At 36.7% G+C, this 23,744-nt stretch overlaps 1 protein-coding gene across 2 annotated transcripts in view; it reads left to right on the top strand.

Moving 5' to 3' along the window:
- The window catches only part of SBF2 (SET binding factor 2), a 417,243-nt gene that overhangs the window by 238,375 nt on the left and 155,124 nt on the right, over positions 1-23,744 (top strand). For both annotated transcript variants that reach the window (XM_036258297.1, XM_036258299.1), the window contains exons 14-16: positions 5,054-5,258; positions 11,334-11,443; positions 12,928-13,077. In XM_036258297.1, the coding sequence (XP_036114190.1) occupies positions 5,054-5,258; positions 11,334-11,443; positions 12,928-13,077 (465 nt within the window). The remainder of the gene's footprint in view (positions 1-5,053; positions 5,259-11,333; positions 11,444-12,927; positions 13,078-23,744) is intronic.

Below are 23,744 nucleotides of genomic sequence, written 5' to 3'. Positions count from 1 at the left end.
CAGCTAGAATCATGAATCATAGCAGTGTTGCTCAACAGGGGCAGTCCCTTCCCCTCAGAAATTTGGCAGTATCTAGAGACTTTGTTGGTTGTCACAACTGGAGAGTGTGCTGCTGGCATCTGAGGTCAGGGATGCTTTTAAACATCCTACAATATATAAGACACTCCCCCTCAGCACGGAATTATTTAGCCAAACATGTCAATAGTGCCAAGGTTGAGAAACCCTGGATTAGGATGACTGGCACATTAGATATTAAGTCATATACCAAATTTATTTATATGAAGGATGAGATATTAATTTAATTGGGTAATCATTGAAAGGCCTATGAAGAAGGAAAATTGAGATTTCATTCCATCAATATTGATTCATAGCCAGGCAACTCTAAAATGTTTAGTTACATTTTGTGAGTGTTTAATGACTTAGTCCAGTAATAGTACTGGTTACGGTGGTATTTAAAAGGGTTTGTATAACTTGCTGTTCCACACAGCTGTAGGTATAATTGGTGCATATTAAATAATTATTAAATGACTAAATTAGTATGAGAAACTTGGTAACCTCTAACAAGGTCATACTGATTTGTAATTCACTGCTGAGACCAATGTGTTGGAAGAAATTCTTTTTCTTAATGTGGTTGTTGCCTACTTTGAATTTTCAGTAGAGGTTGGGTTTTTTTGTTTTGTTTTGCTTTGCTCTGCTTTTATATGAAGTGTGTTCTCAGCCTTGTTTTCTGTAGGCCTCAGGCATATTCTCATTTATCTTGCCAAGAAAAGAGAAAAATCCATGTTTCCATACCCTTACAGCAGGATTACAGAGACATTTCTTGAAAATCATTATCCAACTTCAAAATTCCCTTGGTTACTTTGGACAAAATTGTTGCCATATTTACCATAAATATACCGTTGTATAACTCCTTGGTTCATTACTTTATATTTCTCTGCAAATAAAAATGACTATTTGGCTGCTTCTTTGTCTGTTAGAAAATAATGAATTTCCTTGTTTCAACAAGGAGATTTAACAACAAAATTGGGCTGTAGTTTTTAATGAGCTCAATAATCTTCAAGGGACTTGCCCACATGCATTTGGAGTTACAAGTAAGAGCAGATATTTTTAAGAGTGTGTAGTGGTCAGTGAGCCTTAAACTTCCTTTCATTTCTGCTGTCTTCTCAAAAGTCATTATGTGACAAAGGCTGGTATAAGGTGGTGAATGTGGTCCTTTATATTTACCACACTGACCGTTAGGGGGCAGCAGTGCACAGACACAGCAGCCAGAAAACCAAACATGCAAGATTTGGGGGGCATGAGACTTTTTAAAATCTTCTAAACACAATTGAATATATTATAAATTAGTAGCTTTAACCCATTACCCGAATTTTTATGTAGAATATCTTTTCAACTGCAGGATAGCCTTATCTTTGAACTTTGTTTTAAAATGCTTGTTATTCTGAATTGTATATGGATTTGATTTACAATATTTCAAATTACTTACGAGAAAAAAACATTATTAATGACTAATAGTAGTATCTTTTCCTTAATTAGTGATTTCTATTTAAACCATTACTTAGTACTATTACTATTATTGCTGTTAAAAATATAAATAGCTGGTGATATTGGAATCTTGGGAGAAAGATTTTAGAAGCCTGGTGTCACTGCCATAGAAAATGCAATGAATAAATATTTTTCAATATTTTCCCTAGACTTTTGGGAAACAGCTTTCAGAATTATTCTGGGGAAGTGTGTGTGTGTGTGTGTGCACGCATGTGCGTGTGTGTTCCAAAAGCTTTTCTTTAACAGCTCATTCTATCCTCACAAGAACCTTATGAAGTAGGTACTATATTATTATCTTCATTATAGATGAGGAAACCAAAATACACTGCACCAGGTCACAGTGCTAAACTGGGATTTAACTCAAGTGGTCCAACATCAGAGACCATGAATTAAAAATACTTCTTGTACTGCCTCTCATTGAATCCAACCTTTCCCTCTGAATGATAGTGCCTTCTGTCTCTATTACGTTTTCACACATAGTCCTATTTCTGGGCTCACTATTCCATTAGGTTTTTTAGCCCTTCACTAATACCAGTTGCCATGCTATATTAATTATTAAAGGATAATATTAGTTTTGATATCTGAAAAGTTTGATATCCCCACTTACTCTTCTTCAGAATAGCCTTGACTATTTTTGGATCTTTGTTTTTTCTTACAAAGTTTAGGGTGAACTTGTCATATTGTAAGATTCTGACTAGAAGCAATATGGGTATCCTTATTTATCTAACCCACTTTAAGTCATTTTTGGACCAAGATAGAACATACAGTAAAAAAGATAGATAAAATATAGCTAGAAAATGCATCATCACTAAGGAAATTTCTTTTCTACTTTTATTTTTCTACTTTTTAAACTTTGTTATAATGAATATTATTTACATCATGGAAAATATATTTAAAGTCTTAATTTTTATTATAAAGAAAGTGTCAATAGAAACAAAAATAGTGAAGAGTATACATTAAATCATTCTGATTTAGATCTCAAAATCCACGTGAATTACCTCCCCATCCTGAAAAAAATATCTGCCCAAGTTGGACTTTTAGAAAACGTATATTTATAACTTTTGAAAAGATATCTTAGACTTGTGCCTAAAGAACAGAGAAAAACAAATATACTATTTGAAAAGGGCAATTTTGTAAATATAGACCAGTGATGTTGATGTTAATCCAGGACTAGTTTTAGAACAGGTTCAACATACAGTTTAGAAAGTGGTGATCATGAAGTCTTGGCATAGGAATTTACTTATTCTTCCCTGCCTTTGCTAATGATATGAGGGGAAGATACAAAATGTGTATGAGGGCTGCTCTGGCTAGAACAGTTTTCTGTCTGATTTCAGCTTCTTGGGAACCTTGTAAGAGAAGCACAAGTGTGTATACCTGAAGCAAAGTTACTTATCCAGTGTGACATGGTGAGCAGAGCAAAAATGAGAACTCAGGCTCTGTGACACTTTAAAGGGGCATTATTTACATCGTACTGCCGAGATGTGCTTCCTACATCATCTGCTGTGGCCCAGCCTTTCCTTTTTCTGGGTCTGGGCCAAATAACCAAAAAGAATTGTGGGGAGCAGCTCTAATACATGACGACAATGGCCATTTTACTGTTCACAGAATGTGTAGAGTAGTGATGAGCTTAATCTGCAACATGAGTAACCTGGGTCTTTCTGAGGGGAGACATTTCTGGTTACAGAGAATAATAAATGCTAGCATTGGTCTCAGAATGATGGTAAAGCAGCCCTCCCTGGAGAACTTTATAACAAGGATGGATTTCACTCTGCGTATAGTATTTGAAATATAATCCTACTTCACTAAGTGACTGGATAAAAATCCATGACACTTTTAATTCAGTTATTACAATTCTAATATGTATTCAATATTGTGTCCCATGCACTAGGGTGCAGGAGGAAGTAAGTTGGGGTGTTTACTATGTGCCAGGAAGTTTCTAGATGCAGAGGATAAAAAAATATTTAATTGACTGAAAAGTCTGCCCTCATGGAGCTTCATGTTGTTGAGAGAATAGACAATAAAGTCAAATAAAATGTCTAGTATGTGAGAAGGTGATAGGTTCTAAGGAGGAGATAAAAAAAAAGGGTGGGGGATAGAGAGTGTGTTGGGGGATATAATACCGTGTAGGGTGGCTAAGGAAGAAATACAGAAAGGGAGAGCGGATGCTGTAAATGGGTGGGGAACAGGCACTGCAAAGAGGAAACAGTTAAATGCAAAGACCTTGAGGCAGGAATGAGAAGGCCTGTATGTCTGGAGCAGAATGAAAAAAGAAACAGTAGTAGGACACGGTCCCATAGAAAAGCCGTATCTTGTGGGACCTTGTAAATTATTGTAAAACTGGATTTTACTCTGAGTGAGATAAAGAGCAGTTGGAATGAGCAAAGTAGTTCGGTGGTGATTTGACAGACTTGAGCTAGTTCATTCTGTTCATTCTGGTGTTAGGAATAGAGGAAGGAGGGAGCAATGGTGAGAGCAGGGAGACCAGGGAGGAGACAGTTGTCCTGTAGGAAATGGGAGATGTTCACTTGAGCCAAGGTGGCGAAAGTGGTCAGGTTTAAACATTCTTTAAAGGCAACGTCCAGAGGTTTGCAGAGGAATGGATAATTGGGAGTTAGAGAAAGGTATTTAAGGTGACTCTAAGCTTGTCACCTGAGTGATTGGGAAAATAAATGTGCTGTATACTGAAGAGGTGAAGACTAGAAAGCAGATTTGAAAAAGGTGAAGATTAAAGTGCTCCATTTTGGACACATAAGATGTTATTTTTAAATCCAAATGGAGGGCTCTGGCCAGTTTGGCTCAGCGGTTAGAGCATCGGCCTGCGGTCCAGAGAGACCTGGGTTCGGTTCCCACTAAGGGCACGTATCTCGGTTGCAGTTTGTCCCCGGCCCTGGTTGGGTCGTGTGGGTGGCAGCCACTAGATGTGTTCCTTTCACGTCGATGTTTCTCTCTCTGTCTTCCTCTCTCTCCCTCCCACTCTATCTGAACAAAAAATGAAAAAAAAAAAATCCAAATGGAGGAACAGACTGACACATCGCAGAGGGAAGGGGGCGGGAGGGGGGTCATGGGAAGAGATTAACCAAAGAACTTATATGCATATATGCATAACCAGTGGACAGACAGTAGTGTGGGGAAGGCCTGGAGAAGGGCAAGAACTGCATGGTGGGGGGTAAGGGGAAATTTATTGATGTTTTGATGGTTGAAAGATATGAGACTGGAAATTATCGCCAAGGAAGTAGTATAAATAGAAGAGAAGCCCAAGGTCTGAGCCCTGGGATAGTCACATAGTGAAGAGATTAGGGAGATAAAAAATACAGATATAGCAAGAAAACCTAGAAATCAAGTGTTCATGAGAGGGGAAGAAGGGTGACCGGCTGTGTCCCATGCTGCTGAGGTAGGCTTTATGGTGTGCCATCTGATCGAAGTCTGTGTCCCTCTCAGCTCCCACTCCCTCCTGACAGTCTGCCTCATTTCAACTTTTGAATAATTTTACCTGTGTTTGATGTTGCAGGAGAATCCAAATCCTCATATGGCATTTCAGAAAGTTCCACGCCCAACAGAAGGATCCCACTTGCGAGTTCATATTCTTCCTTTCCCAAAGATTAATGAAACCCAGGTCCAGGAATTAATACAGGAAAATCTTGCTAAGAACCAGAATGCACCTCCTGCTTCACGAGTGGAAAAAAAATGTGTTGTGCCAGCAGGTCCACCTGTTGGTATGTATTTATTTGTTTGTTTGTTTAAAAGGAAACCTTTTATTAAAATATAAGACAAAACTAAAGTGTACAATTTGATGAATTTTCACAATTGAACAAACTCATGTAACCAGAATCAGAGCATTATTGACACCCAGGATACTGTTCCATTTACTGCCTGTCACAAAGGGTAACCATTAATCTAACTGCTACCACTTTAGAATCTTCTCTTTTTAAAAAACAGCTATATCGAGATGTAATTCACATACCATAAAGCTCACCCATTTAAAGTGTACAGTTCAGAGGTTTTCAGTATATTCACAGGGTTGGGCAACCATTTTCATTATCTAATTTCAGAACATTATCTCAAATACAAATACCTATGCCCATTAGCAGTCACTCCCAACTTTCCCCTAAAAATCAGTCCTTCCCTAGCTTTAGCAAGTAATCTACTTCCTGTCTTTGTAGATTTGCCTATTCTGGATATCTTATATAAATGGAATCATATAATGTGTGATCTTTTGTGACTGGCTTCTTTCACTTACCATAATATTTTCAGTTTATTCACATGACATGTGGTCAGTACTTCATTGCTTTCCATGGCTGAATAATATTCCATTGTATGCATATACATATGCTCCTGGACTTATGGATGGAATTACATCCCAATAAATCCATCATAAGTTGAAAATATCATAAGTTAAAAATGCATTTAAGCCTGGCTGGTGTGGCTCAGTTGGTTGGGTGTCATCCTGTTCACTGAAAGGTTGCTGGTTCAATTCCCCATCAGAACACATGCCTGGGTTGCCAGCTCGACCCCTGGTAGGCGGCATGCAAGAGGCAGCCTATTGATGTTTTGCGTTCACAGTGATGTTTCTCTCTCTGTCTCCCTTCCTCTCTCTCTAAAAATCAATAAAAAACCTTTTTTAAAATATGCATTTAATACACCTAACCTGTTGACCATCATATCTTAGCCTAGTCTACCTTAAATGTGCTCAGAATACAGCATCCAAAAAACACTGGCAGCAGAGTACATTGTAGAGTATTGGTTGTTGACCCTCATGATCACTATGGCTCCCTACAGCGACCCAGCATCGGGAGAGAGTATCCTACCACATCCACCTAGCTTGGGGAAGATAGAAACTCCAGATTTGAAGTACAGTTTCTACTGAATGTTCACTGCTTTTGCACCATTATAAAGTTGAAAAATCATAACTCAAACCATTGTCCTAAGTTGAGAACTGTCTGTATTATCACATTTTGTAATTCACTCATTAGTTGATGGATATTCGGGTTGTTTCTACTTTTGCTACTATTAATAATGCTGCTGTGAGCATTCATGTGTAAGTTTTTGTGTGGACATATGTTTTCAGTGCTCTCAGATATATACCTAGGTGTGGAATTGCTAGGTCATATATGTCTATGTTTAACATATTGAGGAACTGCCATGTTATTTTTCCAAAGCAGCTGTACCGTTTTGTATTCCCACTAGCAATGTATGGACGTTCCAGTTTCTCCACATTCACTAATGATGCAGAGCATCTTTTCATTTACTTATTGGCCATTTTCTATCTTCTCTGGAGAAATATCTATTCAGATCCTTTGCTCATTTTTAAATTGGGCTATTTGTCTTTTTATTATTGAGTTGTTAAGAATTCTTTATATATTCTGTACACAAGTCCTTTATCAGATACATGATTTGCAAAATTTCCCCCCATTTTGTGAGTTGTCTTTCTTTACTGATTTAGCTCTTCTATTTCTTGAGGGAGATATGTTAAATCTTTCATGATAATAGAATTGCCTATTTTTCATTTTAGTTCTATTTCTTTATACATGTTGAAGTTGATTTATTGGATCCAGATATATTTACACATGTTATAGCATCCTGGTGAATGATTCCTTTGTCATTATGAAACGTCCCTCTTGTCTCTAGTAATGCTTCTTGCCTTAAAGTGTTCCTTGACATTTATACAGCTGCACCAGCTTTCCTTTGGGTAGTGTTTGTATGGTTTATCTGTTTTATCCTTATATTTTTAAACCATTTGGGTCCCTGTACAAGGTGTGTCTCTTGTAAGGTAGTGTATTTCTTTAGCAAGTCTGACTATCTTAGTATATTACTTAAATTTAGCTCATTTATATAAATATAATTACTGATATGGTAATAGCTTTAATGTAATTTACTGGTTGCTTTTCCTATTTAGGCCTCCTGTTTTACAGTTTCCCTCGATTCCTTGCTTTATATTGGATTAGTAAAGTTTTTTCTATTCTATAATTTATCTCTTGTTATTGATACATTTCTTTAATGTTTTTTTAAAGGTTTACCTAGGGACTATAGCACACATTCATTTTTGTCAGTTCAGCTTTCACCAGAAACTTTACTGGTCAAGCTAGCCATAAGCCAGAGCCAAGGCTGGATCCTCAGCCTCTCATCTGCGCCCAGTACTGACAAATCTCCTAGGGAAAAAGTGGACATGTCTCTCCAGTCTTTTCCCTTCTCTGGAATTTTAGGTCCTCTGCTCTTTGTGCTTCTGTAGCTCTCTGATATATTTGAAGAGATGGTTTTTGCATTTTACCTGACATTTGTAACACTTTCTGGTAGAAGTTTTAGTTTTCTACAAACTGGTACCACCCTACCTGGAAGTGAGTATAATTTTATTATTAATGGATAACAATGTATTAATTATATTACTTATGTAATAATGCTAATGATGTATGTATTATTAACATGTTATTTATGTATGGCACATTAATAATAATGTTAATATTACTTATTTTATTTAGTGATGTTAATTTGCCATTATTTTTATAAAAATTGACAGCTTTTTCTTAAGTATTGATTGTATTTTTACATAGAGAAGAGGACAGAGAAGGTAGACATGTTAGGGTAGATAGTTATTTTTTGAAGGGTTTTGGTCATATAATTTTAATATTCGTAAGTTTGTTGAATGCTTTATTTAAATACCCATATGAACAGATTAGAAGTTCATTTAAAATTTAATATGATTGAGTTGTAGCCTTAGTTATTTCAACATTATATGATCTCTTTTCTTTCTTCATTTTTAATTCCTGTCAAACTCTTTGTTTAGATATACATGAAATGCCTCACTATAACCAGTGAGTCAGGTACACATGACTCAGTAGTTGGCCCTGCATATACTTCCTGTAAAAAACAAAAATGAATGAATGAATGAATGCATGCATGCATGCAGGGGCCTCTGTCCAACTTTCTGGTTTTGTTTGGGTTGTTCAGAATCAGGATTTACCCTGTCTTAAAATTAAAAGCTATGCCCTGGCCACTTTGGCTCAGCGGTTAGAGTGTCAGCCTTCGGTCCAGAGATACCTGGGTTCGGTTCCTGCTAAGGGCGTGTACCTCAGTTGCATTTTGTCCCTGGCCCTGGTTGGTCATGCGCGTGGCAGCCACTCGATGTGTCCCTTTCACATTGATGTTTCTCTTTCTCTCTCTGTCTTCCTCTCTCTCCCTCCCACTCTATCTGAACAAAAAATGGAAAAATGTCCTTGGGTGAGGATTAAAAAAAATTAAAAGCTATGAATATTTCATTTTACATGACACTCATCTAATGAGTATAGAATTGCTCTGTCACCTTAGGACATTCACATTTTGAAAGGTTAACTCGTTTCCAGCTATTCCTCAGAGAGGCCAGAGTAATGGTGATTGGCTGCAACTAGCATTTGATAGCCAAAGCCTTAGAAAGGAAGTGCTGGGAAGTCAAGTACCCATAAACCAGAGTTGTTATCAAATGTTAGAAATCTAGTAGTAGAATGCCACAACTGGGAATTTGGCCAATCCCTGAAGTATCAGTAACTCCAGCAGAACTTTCTTCTGGGAGTGAACTAAGTAATAGTCTCCAAAGGAAAATAATAATTCCCACATAGTCAACAGATCCATTATAAGAAAATGGGGATTTTTTAAATGGTTTGTTCTAAAGAAAGTTTAAAATACTGCTAAAGATATTTTAGAATTAAAAGTTTATAAACATAGCTTAAAGATTTGTTTACTCAGTAAAGTGTGTGGTGTTTTTTGGAGACTCTTAAGAAGTTTTCTACTCTGAATATAGATCGATTTCTATTTCAGTCTATGCCACTAACCTCTGTGTGTGGGAAGCACCAGAGCCCACACTTAAGAATGAGCATTTCAGCCCTGGTTGGTGTACAGACTCAGTTGGTTCGGCATTGTCCCTTGCACCAAGAGGTTGTTAGTTCAATTCCTGGTCAGGGCACACACCCAGGTTTCAGTCTCAATCCTCATTAGGAAGTATGCAGGAGACAGCCAATCGATGTCTCTCTCCCATATCGATGTTTCTCTTTTTCTCTCCCTCTTCCTTCCTCTCTTTCTAAAAATCAATTTAAAAATCTTTAGCCCTGGCCAGTTTGGCTCAGTTGTTAGAGCATCAGCCTGTGGACCAGTGAGTCTCAGGTTCGAGTCTGGTCAGGGGCACATACTTTGGTTGCAGTTTGTCACCAGCCCTGGTTGGGGTCATGCAGGAGACAACCAGTCGATGTATCCCTCTCACAGCCATGTTTCTCTCTCTCCCCTTCCTTTCCTCCCTCCCACTCTATCTGAAGATAAGTGAAAAAACATCCTCGGGTGAGGATTTAAAAAAAAAAAAAAGAATGAGCATTTCAGACAAAAAAGTCATATGAAATAATCTATTTAACTATCATGGTCTTGCAGAATTTAATATTATATGAGTAAAAATGACTTGATTTGAAGAAAATTTGTAAAATCCAAATAAGATCTGTTGTCTAGTTAATTGTGTTACACCAGTTGATGTCCTGATTCTGATAAAGCACTTTACATAAGATGTCACCACTGAGAAAAGCTGGGTGATGGGAAGAGCATGGATCTTCTCTGAACTATTTTGAAGCTTTTTGTGAGCTTATAATTATTTCAAAATTTTAAAAATGTTTAAAAATGATTGGAAGGATATAAGGTTTCATACTGACGAAATGAAAGGGATGCTAATAAGTAAGATGCAATAGTCTTTCTTGTTAGGAATGGGGAGAGCTTATGGGATTATGCCTTTAGATTCCAAGAGCAGCCGTGAACTATAAGGAATTTTCCTTTTTGGCTTAAGAATTACTGATGCCACCTCATTTGTACAAATGATATAATGTAGTTCTCTGTGAAATTATACTTTTTGTTTCACAAATACTACTTTCATTTATATCCTTCTGGCACTTTTTTAATATGTTAAATTTAGCCCAGCCAGTGTGGCTCACTGGTTGAGTGTTGACCCACCAAGAGGTCACCGGTTCAATTCCCAGTCAGGACACATGCCCAGTAAAGGGCAGGCAGGAGGCAGCCAATCGATGTTCTCTTTTATCAATGTTTCTGTCTCTCCCTTTTCCTTCTTCTTGCTCTAAAAGTCAATAAAGAAAAAGTATTATTTTAAAAATATGTTAAATTTATCTTAAGTAATTTTATCCTATGCAATAGAGTAGAATTATCCAACATTATGGTGATAGTGACAGGACTAAGTTCACAGGACCAAGAAGCAACTCTCCCAAGTTTGTATAGCAGTTACTTTACTATGATCATTTCCCTTTGGATACAGTGCTTCTTCAAGTCCCCTCCACTTAAATTTGTAGAATCTAATTTTGGGGGCTATGTGGTTTTTCTTTGGTAATATTGTAGAAATATCAACTCCTTTTTTCATTAGTAGTCCTCTTACATATCAACATTAGCTATTATAGTCATGATCCTGTACCCCAAACATTTATCAGTTTGTTTACAATTAAAGTTAATAATAGATGTTTAACTTTGCTTAATATAATTTTACTGTGAAATGTGAATTAATTTACATCAGTTAATTATATCATTGGAATCTGTCCTGTGAAATTATCCTCAATAAGGCATTGACTAGCCTGATACTTTAAAATATAATCATATTTTTAAAATATAATCAAAATAATGAAATGGAATACCTTCAGTGCCATGTAACAAGGGAAACAAATTCTAAGTATTGGTCAAGTAAACAGTTACAGTCATATAAACTTAAAACAGTACTATTTCCCTTGCTTTGTAATTGCCAGAGGAGTTTAATTATGTGTGTTTTCTTTATATTCCTTTACTAGTTTCGATAATGGACAAGGTAACAACAGTCTTCAACAGTGCACAGAGATTGGAAGTTGTCAGAAACTGCATCTCATTCATATTTGAAAATAAAACATTGGAGACCGAAAAGGTAATAAAACTCCATCCTTCCCACGTAAGAATTCATCATTTCCCTTGCAGATGTACATGTTTAGGTTGCTGACTGACCTCTCTCTACTTTCATCCTCTTTCTTTATCAAGTGTTTGATCATTTTAAATGAATAGTGTCTAAGATTTAAAATCTTAGCCAAGCCTAATTACATGGCTACCCGACAAATATTAACAGTCTTTGTTTCCCTCAAACTTTTAACATTGTTCACTAAATCCTATTTTGCCATTTTACTTAGGAGCTTAACATTTTATTTAAAAAAATTTTTCAATTACAGTTGACATTCAATATTAGTTTCAGATGTACAACATAGTGATTAGATATTTATATAACTTATGGAGTGATCACCCTGATAAGTCTATTTCCCATCTGATACCATACACAATAAACATTTTAAATGTAATTATACTTATGGCAAAGAATCTAGTAATAAACTGTGGTATTCAACTTAAATGTGCCTTGTTAAAGCAGATTTCTTGCCGTCTTTAATAAAACATGCTAAACATACTGTAACCTTTTCTTAGTGATTCGTCATAGTTCTGAACATCTATTACAAGGGGCTAGTAAAGCAGGTCAAGTTTTTACTCTTTCACCAAATGACCCCAAGCCTCTTTCTGTTTTGAGGTTGTTTGGTTTCCCTTTTTTCGTCTGGTTGAAGTGTTACAGACTTTCTTTTGTTTTCTTGCTTCAGCTTTTACATCCTGTTTCTTGTACCTGCCTGTAAAATTGTTATGCCCTCCTACTCTCAGGCTTCTTCCCTTCCTTATTTGCTCCTTTATTCTGTTTTTTAGGTTTTCAAAGTTAAATAAACCTGTTATTATTTTATGTAAAGCATGTTCACTAGGCTTTACATGGTGACCTGGAAGAGGCATTCTATGGGTGATGAAGTGAAAGATTTTTAATGAATAAACCTCAAGATTTCTATTTGTTGCTCTGAGTCCTTTTTCTTTTTTATTATGATATCTAAATGAGAAGAAGAGATTGTAGGATTTTTGAGTCATAAATTAAAACTAAGTAGTGATTAAATACCTGCCCATTTTAAAAGTAGAAAATCACCTGCACTTTTGTCATTTTAATTTTTCTTTCTATTCTTGCCATGGAGATGTAGCTGGTTATTGAAAGAAGGTATCTATCCGTGTCAGTGACTTTGACTGGTGATCTAAAGCAACAGTTATTTGGTGACCAGAGTTTTGATGAGTTGTTGTTTTTTTAAGCATAGTTAATGTTTTATATAATTTATTACATAAGCTAATTCTACTTCCTTTTTATGCACTTATAAATAAAAATAACTAAAAATCCATCTATTTTTTAATTTTCCTCAATAGCACAGATACTCTTTTCCAGAAGTTTAATTTTACTAATAAGTGTTAAATGGTTTACAGGATACACTTGAATTTTCAGTGAGATTACAAGTTAATGTTTTCCATCGGTACCACCTGGTGCTCACGTCTGCCTCTTGTCCTCAGACCCTTCCTGCTGCACTGAGAGCCCTTAAAGGAAAGGCGGCAAGGCAGTGTCTCACCGATGAGCTGGGCTTGCATGTCCAGCAGAACCGGGCAATATTAGACCATCAGCAGTTCGACTACATAATAAGGATGATGAACTGTACTCTACAGGTAATTTTTAGTTTTTTTCAGGTTATTTTTATTATTTGTGAATACTTTTATTTTTCCAGGAAATTCGTAATTGCTAATATATATTAAAGTCTTGAGTCTTTCGCAGTTTATAGGATGAAGAGCCAATATTCATACCATTTTTGACAGAAACACTATTTTTTCCTTGGCATAAATATTGAGTTTTTTATTTTTTGTTTTCCCTTGAAAAATACTGGGTTATTTTACTAGTTTTATAAGCAAGCTTTCTAAAATCTAAGAACCATCTTGAAAATATTTGATTATATTTTACTTAATGTGTGTATTCATCCTTTTTAGTAAGTGTTCAGTTATACTATTAAAGCAGAGGGCAATGAATGGTCAATAATGCAAATGATAAATGAATTACTCAAGTATTTACTAAGCACTTTATATGTGTGAAGCACAAAAATATATTTCTGGTTAGCTTCAAAATATGTGTATGATCTCGCAGATCTCACAGAATCAGGAAAACGTAATTAGTAGAAGCAAATAATCTGATTCCCCCATCCTGACTTCCTTAGATATTCTGTGACATTGGCATTATATTCTCTTCAGGTGATGCAAAAATCCTCTCAAACATTTTGCACAGGCAGAAAAATGAAATTAAATATTAAGATTTTATTTTTCTTTATTGATTTTAGAGAGAGGAAGGGGAAGAGAGAGAGAAAAACATTGATGAGACCTTATAACTTATACACATTAATGTTTAGGGCACTATTATTTTGCATGGCAAATTTATTTTTTCAAGGTCAATTCAAAGGATATCTTTCTCAGCAATTCTAACTTAAAACCTAGCATCAAAATTATAATCTTAGAACAAGCACTTTGTAGTTTGTTTAAGCAAATTGGGAAGATAAGAGATGATTCACCTTTACTGGAAATACACTCTTACTTTTTAGAGTGTAATAGACCAGCTATAATAGTTTATAATAGCAGAAATTAAAAACAACCTAAATGTTTACCATTAGGATACTGATTAATTTAATTGGAATACTATTCAGCTACTAAATAGAAAGTGGTGGATCTATTATATAACCCATATTGAAAAACCTCTATTATACATTGCTAGGTGGGCAAAAAGGAATTTACTAAAGCTAATATAATACTATTTTATTTTAAACCTAAAATCACATATATATATATTTGTATATCATAGTAAGAATCTGGAAGGATTTATTAACGATTTAAGTGGTTATCTCTGGTATATGGATTAGAAGAGTTTTGACTTGCAATTTGAATCTCTCTCAGTTTGAAACACACATACACAGGCTTAATTAAATTGTATAAAACATAACAAACATTTATTTTATAACTTTTTTTAAAGATTCTCATTTTTGTAGACAGGAAATGATCAAACACCTTTATGAGAAGAATACCGCACAATAAATGTGCCCTAAAAAAAGTTACATGTATTTTGTTACTTTGTTACTGTTACTTTGGTACTGTCATTATAGAGAACAAAGGAATGTGATGAACAGATTAAGGTCTCTAGAAGCCCTAAAGTTAGGTAATTTCCTGATTCCCTATACTAATTGGTGATAAAAATGCAAAAACTGTGTTAGGGAGCTTTCTTCCATTAGTACTTTCTGTAGTGTTTATTAAGTTTTAAGGCTTTCTCTAAAGTTAATTTTAGCATATACTAGTTAGTAAGTCGCTTGTAGAATAGCCCAGCATGCTTGGGCTACAAATATTTTTCTTTTTCCTTTGAATACTTAAATTTCTGAATAAAAGAAGGCATAGATTTTTTTTTTGCTGCTTTCAAATACATTTGGACTGAGGGGCATTTAATAGTTTATATTTCAGTATTTCATAAATACGTAAAACTAGATCCCATCTTCATCCGAGCGCACACTGTTGTTTAACATCGTAGAGAGGCTCTTCCGAGTTATAAATGGGCTCACATGTGGTATTCTTATTTTAAGGTTATTTATTACCAATTTGGGATTTATTAGTATTTATATTCCTATTGCAACAATGTTACTTGTGGGGATTTAACATAACATTCTGAACATTTTTTACAAAAGCATAGAGTTTCGAGGCAGAGAGGCCAAACATCTGTGTTGTTGTTTTAAAAAGAAACTTTAAATAAACTAATTTTAGGTAGTGATTCAGAAACTTTAGTAATTTTTGCTTTTCGTGATCGTGAAGTTATTCTGTCTTTCCTGTCCTCAAGGGAAAATGAAATGGAACATGAGTATTGCCAAGGGGCTATTTTGTTTATCAGGTTCTTCCAATGCCAAGATAATGTTTTAAAGGACTGGTTCATCAACCTGCAATATTCAAGACAGTATGGTATGAACATAAGCATCAACAAATAAATCACTGGAAAAGAGTACCCTAAAATAGACCCATATTTTGGGTATTTTTGACAGGAACACCAAAGGAATCCAATAGGGAAAGAAATGTTTTCCACAAATAGTGCTGGAAAAACTGAATATTCATATAGAAAAAAGTGAATCTCTATCGGGCCAGTGTGGCTCAATGGTTGAGTGTCAGCCCATGCACCAAGATGTCGCTGGTTTGAATCCTGGTCAGGACACATGCCCAGGTTGTGGGCCCCATCCCCACTGGGGGGCATGTAGGAGGCAGCCAATCATCGATGTTTCTATCTCCTTTCCTCTCTCTCTCTCTCAAAAAAAAAAAAAATATCTATAAAGAAAAAATATTTTAAAAAAGAAGATAAAAAAGTGAATCTCATATCAAATACAAGAATTAATTTAAGTTAGAGCATAGACTTACACATAAAATATGAAATCTTTAGGGAAAATTATGGAACAGTTTCATGACTTGGGAATGAGCAACAGTTTCTTAGGTCACAGAAAGTGATGATCAAAAAAGAAAAAAAAAATGGCCCTGGCTGATTTGGCTCAATGGTTAGAGTGTAGTCCTGAGGACCAAGGGTCTCAGGTTTGATTCCTGATCAAGGACACGTTCCTGGGTTGCAGGTTTGATCCCTGACCCTGGTTGGGGTTGTGCTGGAGGCAACCAATCGATGTATTTCTCTCTCTCCTTCCTTCCCTTCCACTCTATCTAAAAATCAAAGGAAAAATATCCTCTGGTGAGGATTAACAAAGAAAGACAGAAAATGATCATTATACTTCATCAAAATTTAAACTTTTGCTCATCAAAAGACACCATTAAGAAAATGAATACCTAAGACTGGAAAAAATATTCCCAAAATATGTATGTGGCAAAAAACTGGTGTAATATTCATATAGATAACTTCTACAACCTAAGAGGAAGGGCCCCCATGGATACCAATATTTGTGGATGCTCAAGTCCTGTATATAAAATGGTGGTAGCTCAATATATACAGTTAGTCCTCTGCATCTGTGGACTTCCAACCGCAGATTGAAAACAGCACAGGTGCCCTGGCCGGTTTGGCTCAGCGGTTAGAGCGTCGGCCTGCGGTCCTGAGAGACCCGGGCTCAGTTCCCGCTAAGGGCGCGTACCTCGGTTGCAGTTTGTCCCCGGCCCTGGTCGGTCGTGTGGGTGGCAGCCACTCGATGTGTTCCTTTCACATCGATGTTTCTCTCTCTCTCTGTTCCTCTCTCTCCCTCCCACTCTATCTGAACAAAAAATGGAAAAATGTCCTCGGGTGAGGATAAAAAAAAAAAAAAAAAAAAAAACAAAGAAAACAGTACAGGTATTTATTTATTGAAAAAAAATCAATATATAAGTGGACCCACACAATTTAAACCTGTGTTGTTCAAGGATCAACTGTACTGTATAACCAACCACCAGTATGACTATAATGAGAAAGACTGACAAATTTTGGCAGCATTGTAAAGTAACTGGAATTCTCACACGTTGTTGTTGAGAATGTAAACTGGTACAACCACTTCGGAGAAAAGTCTGAGAGTTTCTTATAAAACTAAGCATATACTATCCTGTGGGCTAACAATTTTACTCCTGGGTCTTATAAAAAAGAAATGAAAACATCTTCAAAAAGACTTGTACAAAAATATTCATAGGAGTTTTATTCATAATAGCTTAAAACTAGAAACGGTCCAGGAGTCCATCACTCAGAGAATAGATTTTTTTAACTACCATATATTCATATATTCATACAGTGTAATGCTATTAGGCAGTAAAAATAACAAACTAATGATACATGCAACCTTTGGATAAATTTTATAAATATTATGACATTTGTCAGAACTCAGTGAATATACACTTAAGACTTGTATAATTTGTTGTATATAAAAGTAAAACCTATAAATAAATATTGAATTCTAATTAATAATATGCATGCTAAAGCACTTAGGGACCTAGTATAATTGATGTCTGCAATTTGCTTTGAAAAGCACTAAAATTAAGGTAGATTAATGGATAAATACATGGGTAGATAAATGATAAAGCAAGCATAGTAGGTGGTAAGAATTCTTTCAACTTTGATATATGTTTCAAATTTTGAGGATAAAACAAAGAAATAAATACATAATTACAAAAAAACTCAAGGGATAGGTTAAACATCAGAGGAGACGCAGTGAAAAGTCGTAGTGAACTGAAATACACATCTGAAGCAATTGCACGTGGTGGAGCAGATTGAGACAAGAAGATGGAAACTGTGGAGGGTATAATGAGTTTATCTAACCCAGTACTATTCAGAGTGCTGTGGCAAGATAAGGAACTTGTGCCAGAATGTAAATCAGTGACTTCCAATTCACTGAAAGAGTGTTATTATGAAAAAAAAGTAAGCTACTAACCTTTGGGCTCAGTGTGATGTCAGCTGAATGAGGTCCCTATCTCTGAAGTAACTAGGAATCCGCTTTATTACAGAGGAGAGGCTTCAAAGGCAAGCCTTGGGTTTTGTCATGGCAGAAAATTTATAAAATGTTCACCAACAATTTATAAAATTCTGTTGGTTACTGGGTAAATTCTTATATTGACTTTATTAGGCTAAGGACTCTGAATTATATAGGAAATCACATAGAGGCTTTAAAATATGAGGAAAAAAGGCTTCTCTTCTGGAATCCCAAATTTTTCACATCAGATTGACTTAATCTAGAAGTTTTTAAGGACATTCAAGTGGTGCTGATTACCAGTTTGTATGTATGAGGTAGCAGCAGATGTGAGCTTCTGCTAAGTGCTGTGGTTTGTGCCCTCCCAGATTCATACATTAGAAACCTGATGCCCAAGGTTTTAGGAAGTGGGCCTTTGAGGAGGTGATGATGTCCTGGAGGCAGAACCCTCATGAATGAGATTAATGCTCTTATAAAAGAGAGCCAGCTGAGCTCCCTATCCCCTTCAGCCGTGTAAGGATACAGTGAGAGGTCTGCAACCCCGGACAAGGCCTTCACTTCACTCTGATCTTGGACTTCCAACCTCTAGAACTGTGAGAAATAAATTTCTATTGTTTATAAAACACACAGAACAGACTAGCACATCAAAATTATATTAATCAGTAGAATACATCTTGCTTAATGAGGGCATTGTTACTTCCTTTTTCTCTATTCGTCTCCAAAACATTAACTGATTTCTACCATGTACTAGTCTCTGTAACAGACACTAAGTACTGGACATACTGAGATGATTAAGATATTATCCTGGTTCTTAAGGAGTTCAGTCTAGAAGGAAAAACTCACAGGTAACCCGGTATTTACAGTAGAGTGGGATGTGCACTCATGCAGATAAATGGAAAAGTGCTGAGAGCTGTTGTGGGGTTGCTGGACTCAGAGTGGGAAGGAGGTGTCACAGAAGGCATTTGTCAGACAAGGATTGGGAGGGAGAGTATTCTGGATAGGAAAAAAAAAAGGAAGTATGTAGAGGGCCTGTATTTTTGAAAATTGGAAAATATTTCTATTGTGTATATTGTAGAAAGGTGGTGGGAGATGGGGTGAGAGAAGTAAATAGGGAAACTTCTGGTTAAAGTGAAAAGGTTGAATATGTATATTTAACCTCAGCTACTACCCAAAACCCCACTAAAACTAAAGTAAAGGATTTTTAAAAATACATAACCCCACAGGCAAAACAGGAGACAACAACAACGTTTTAGAAACTAGAAAGCTGATGGATGAGTGACTGAGCAGACCCCAGAAAGTATTTTCTTCACAGACAGTTGTAAAACCCTTGAAGCGGCCCAATTTGCAGAACTGCAAAAGGCTCAGTAATTAGGGACATCAAGTTATCTCTGAAAGCAGGAGGTTATGGAGGGGCTAAAACATTAAAAAGAGGATTGGTTGAAAGTCTCCTTAAGATACAGTTGGATTCCCCTCCCAGACATTTTCTAATTCTGTGTAAACTGCCAGCTGCCTCTTCTTTACCCTAGCAGAAGATTAGAGGTTTGTTTGTGTATTTATTTTTAAGACAGAGGGCGTCACTGGCCTGGGAGACACTAGGTCTGGCTGAGGGAAATTCTGTTTTGTTACAAGCAAGGGGGGGTTAAGTGAATGCCAAATATTGAGAATACCAGTCGACATTCCCTTCAGCTTCCAGAGCTCTGGCAGCCGGCCCTCAAGGCGGGACATGGAAGACAGTTCTCTGAGAAATAGGGCCAGCCAACAAGAAAAAATTTTACTAAAGATCTTGAAATTAGCCCGGGCCAGTTTGTCTCAGCCGTTAGAGCGTTGGCCCATGGACCAGAGAGTCCCGGGTTCGGTTCCCGCTAAGGGCACGTACTTCAGTTGCAGTTTTCCCCAGCCCTGGTTGGGGTTGTGTAAGAGGCAACCGGTCGATGTGTCTCTTTCGCATTGATGTTTCTCTCTCTCTCTTTCTCCCTCCCGCTCTATCTGAAGATAAATGCAAAAATGTCCTTGGGTGAGGATAAAAAAAAAAGAAAAAAGATCTTGAAATTAGGAGTTTCTCAACAGAATAGCTCAACTAGGTCAAGCTATAATGCAGCTCACAGTTAACAAGCTTCACCATGTACACATTCTTTTTATTCTGTCATCCTTCCATTCATTTCTTGCAGAGGGTGACCTAAGCAGAAAGGGCCATTGAGCAGAGTCAGTTGCTACTACCCACAATTGTTCTCCAGCTGCGCTTTCATTCTCCACCCTTGTAAAAGAACCATCTCATCAGCATCCATACTTGTCCAGTCCTTTTCTTTCTTGAGTACCCATATCTCTCTGACTGCCTCAGACAACCTCCGCTTTTTTGGGGCTCTTGGAACTGGGTCAGCCACAATCACTACTACCTCTAGATGTGGGCTCAAAGAAATCAAGTAATTTTCCCAAATCACACAGCTTGTAAACTGAAGAGGTGTGTTCTAAATGAAGTTTATGTTTTGTTTTGTTTACTCTATGCCTTTAACTGGTGATGTGTTCTTCAAAAAGTGTAGCAATAGGTACTCTGTAACTAAATTTAAATTTAGATCAAGAACCCATATTCTGGAAACTTGTGAATCTTCATTTTCATTTTTTAAAATAACAATTGCTACTGAAAAACCTCCACCTTAACTAAATGAAAACAGACCTTGTTTGCATTGTTCATTATTGTATACCCAATATTCAGCACAGCACCTGGCACATAGGAAGTATTCAGATATTGTTTGAATACATGAATGACTACATAACTTTGTAGAAGCAGTAATTATTGAAATAAGGGTCTACTTTTATGAGTTGGTTATCAAGGAACTAACTTGGCTGTCAACAGCTTTGAGTTTCACATTTAGGAGAAAATGTACTAAGAAGTTAGCTATTTAGGCCAATTTCTCACTCAATGAAGATCATTGATGAGAACTCATTGATAAATCTAGTGGAAACTTTTTCAATTCCTATCTTATTTGACATGTGGTAGAATTGCCACCTCTTTGCAAAATCCACTTCCTTTATCTTTGATGATACAATTTCTCCTGTTTTTCTATTTCTTTTTCTGTCTCTTTGGTAGGGGTTCTCTTCTTTTATCCTGCAAAAGGTATGTTCATTTGCATCTGTAGATTCATCTTTAGATCTCCCAATCTAAGATTCTCCCTAGGTGATCTTATTATTCATCCCCATTACATCTTTACTTCTGCCTTGCATATCTGTATGTCAAGCCCAAATCTCCCCTCTTATGTTCCAGAACTGCATATCCTATAGTTACTATCAGTCTCTACTTAAATGTCCCAAAGCTATTTGGATGTTATGTTCTAAACTGAAATAATCATCATTTATCCTCATTTCCAGTCACCACCCACAAACTCTTCCTCTTGAGTTTCCTAGTTAAACAAATAAGCTAAAAACATGGAATTAATCTTTTTCTCTTATCCTTATGTTCATGTCTGGTCAGCCACTGAGTCCTGTAGATTTTACTTCCTAATGTCTCTCAACTCCATCTACTTTTCCTATCTTTAAATCCACTATTCTGTTTTAAGTCACCTTTGTTATTGACCAACTTTTTAACTGGTCTCCCTACTTCCATGCCAACCCATCCCTCTACTATGTCTGTTTCTTTGCTTTACCAAAGTGATATTCCTGCAGTTCAAGTTGGATCTTGTCACTTTCCAACTTAAAATCCTTTCCCTTTGCCCTCAGATGAAATTCTAATCATATCTTGGGCCCCTTTCTACCTCTACAGTTTCGCCTTTCAGTTGTCAGTCCTCTTATTGCCTTAGTTAGGAACACTATTTCTTTCTACTTCCTCTCCCTCAATTGTCCCCTTCACCTAGCTAACTTCTGCTTATCCTTCAATCTCAGTTTAGATGTCACTTTCTCCTGGAAGTCTTCCTCAGCCCATCAGTTATGGATTGGTAGCCATTTCTGTGTGCTTCCACTGTATCTTGACCTGTCCCCATCGTATCCACTGTGACTCTTCAATAGGGCTCATTACATATAATGCCTGTTGACTTATCAATATTCCCCAATATGTCTGGCATATAGTCTCTCAAAAATTTGATGAATGACTAAATGAGTTAGTGAATGTAATGTAAGTAGCTGCTTGCCTAAGCAGTTTGCATACCTGTACAGGCCAGTAGCTTTTTCCCTTCTTGGCTATAATCAAGTCTCTAACCAGAACCAGCCTCTGTTCACTTTTGTGTCCCTTTGCACAGGAATATGTATAGATATGTAGCTAGATTTGAAAAATCAGTGTCCTATTATCTAGAATAGTCATTTTAAAAACTTTTCTTAAATTTTTTAAATTTCCAGGCCCGTCATCAGAATCTCTGATTTGATAAGTCTGGAAAAGGATACATTGGAGTAAGCATTTAAAACTTTCAACAGCGAATTGTACAACTTCATATGGATACTTAATCCCATTTGCATACAGTGTTTAATCAAATACACTTTGGTCATTTTCAGGAAAACTGAAAAGGATTTCTGCATTGTTGAGGTTTGACCAGATGCCCCAAAGTTCCTCTTACCTCTGAAGTCCATGATCTCAGGATCCTGTTTTTTTTTTTTTAATCCTTGCTCACTAGGAGCAATCCTTGCCCCCTCCTTGTAACACATTTTCATCTTTGATCCATGCAAGATTCCTTTCTTGTTTATTTATCTATTTATTTTTGTCACCATTATGCTCCCAATCTCCCCCAAATTTAGAAAAACAAAATTTTTGGTCTTTATTGATTCCAGAGAGAGGAAGGAGAGGGGGAGAGACATAGAAACATCCATGAGAGAGAACATTGATTGGCTGCCTCTTGCATGCCCTCCACTGGGGATTTGGCCCAAAACCTGGGCAGGTGCCCTGACCAGGAATCGAACTGATGACCTCTTGGTGCATGGATCGATGCTCAACCACTGAGCCACACAGGCTGGGCTCCCCCAATGATTTTAATGTGTTCAATATATTATTGTTTGTGCAGATGTTCTTGAAAAATGCACATTACTTAGTTCACATGAAATTTTTTTTTTTTTTTTTTTGCATTTATCTTCAAGCAGAGCGGGAGAGAGAGAGGGGGGAAGAGAGAGAGAGAAACATCGTTGTGAGAGAGACACATGGACTGGTTGCCACCCACACGACCCCAACCAGGGATGGGGACAAAATGCAACCAAGGTACGTGCCCTTAGTGGGAACTGAACCCAGGTCTCTCTGGACTGCGGGCCGACGCTCTAACTGCTGAGCCAAATTATTTTAAACATGTTTTTATTGATTTTTTTTTAGAGAGAGAAGAAGGGAAAGAGGGAGAGAAACATTAATGAGAGAGAAACATGGATCGGCTGCCTCCTGCATGCCCCCTACTGGGGATTGAGCCCACAACCTGGGCATGTGCCCTTACTGGGAATTGAACAGGGACCTCTCAGTCCATGGGACGATGCTAAATCCCCTGAGCCACGCCAGCTGGGCATTCACATGTATTTTTAATTTATGTGAATATTGTGTTATATATTTCATTCTGTTCTTGTCAATTAGCATTATGTTTTCAGTATTATTTTATGAGGCTAGTGTACATCTGATTCCAAAACTAAATAGATACTTTAGAAGGAAAGAAAAAATAGTCCCTCATTTTTCACATCGGTGTAAATGCAGAACTCAGAAATAAAATATTGGCTCCAGTAGAGCATTGATAAAATAAAACATCATGATATAGTGGAATTGGTCCCAGAATTCTTTTAGTGTAATTCACATTGATAGATTAAAGGGATGTGGCAATATAGGAATCCTCATGCGCTGAAAGTGAGAGCAGAGATAGGCACAGTCATTTTGGAGAGTAATCAGATGTTACTTAGTAAAAGGGAGAGTTGACATATCCTAAGACCCAGCAGCAGTCTTGATTAGATGAGAGAAAA

The sequence above is a fragment of the Molossus molossus genome, unplaced genomic scaffold (genome assembly GCF_014108415.1).
Source record: "Molossus molossus isolate mMolMol1 unplaced genomic scaffold, mMolMol1.p scaffold_m16_p_13, whole genome shotgun sequence".
Taxonomy (NCBI): Eukaryota; Metazoa; Chordata; class Mammalia; order Chiroptera; family Molossidae; genus Molossus; species Molossus molossus.
Note: the sequence above shows the minus strand (reverse complement) of the source record. Positions and strands in the feature narration are given on the sequence as shown.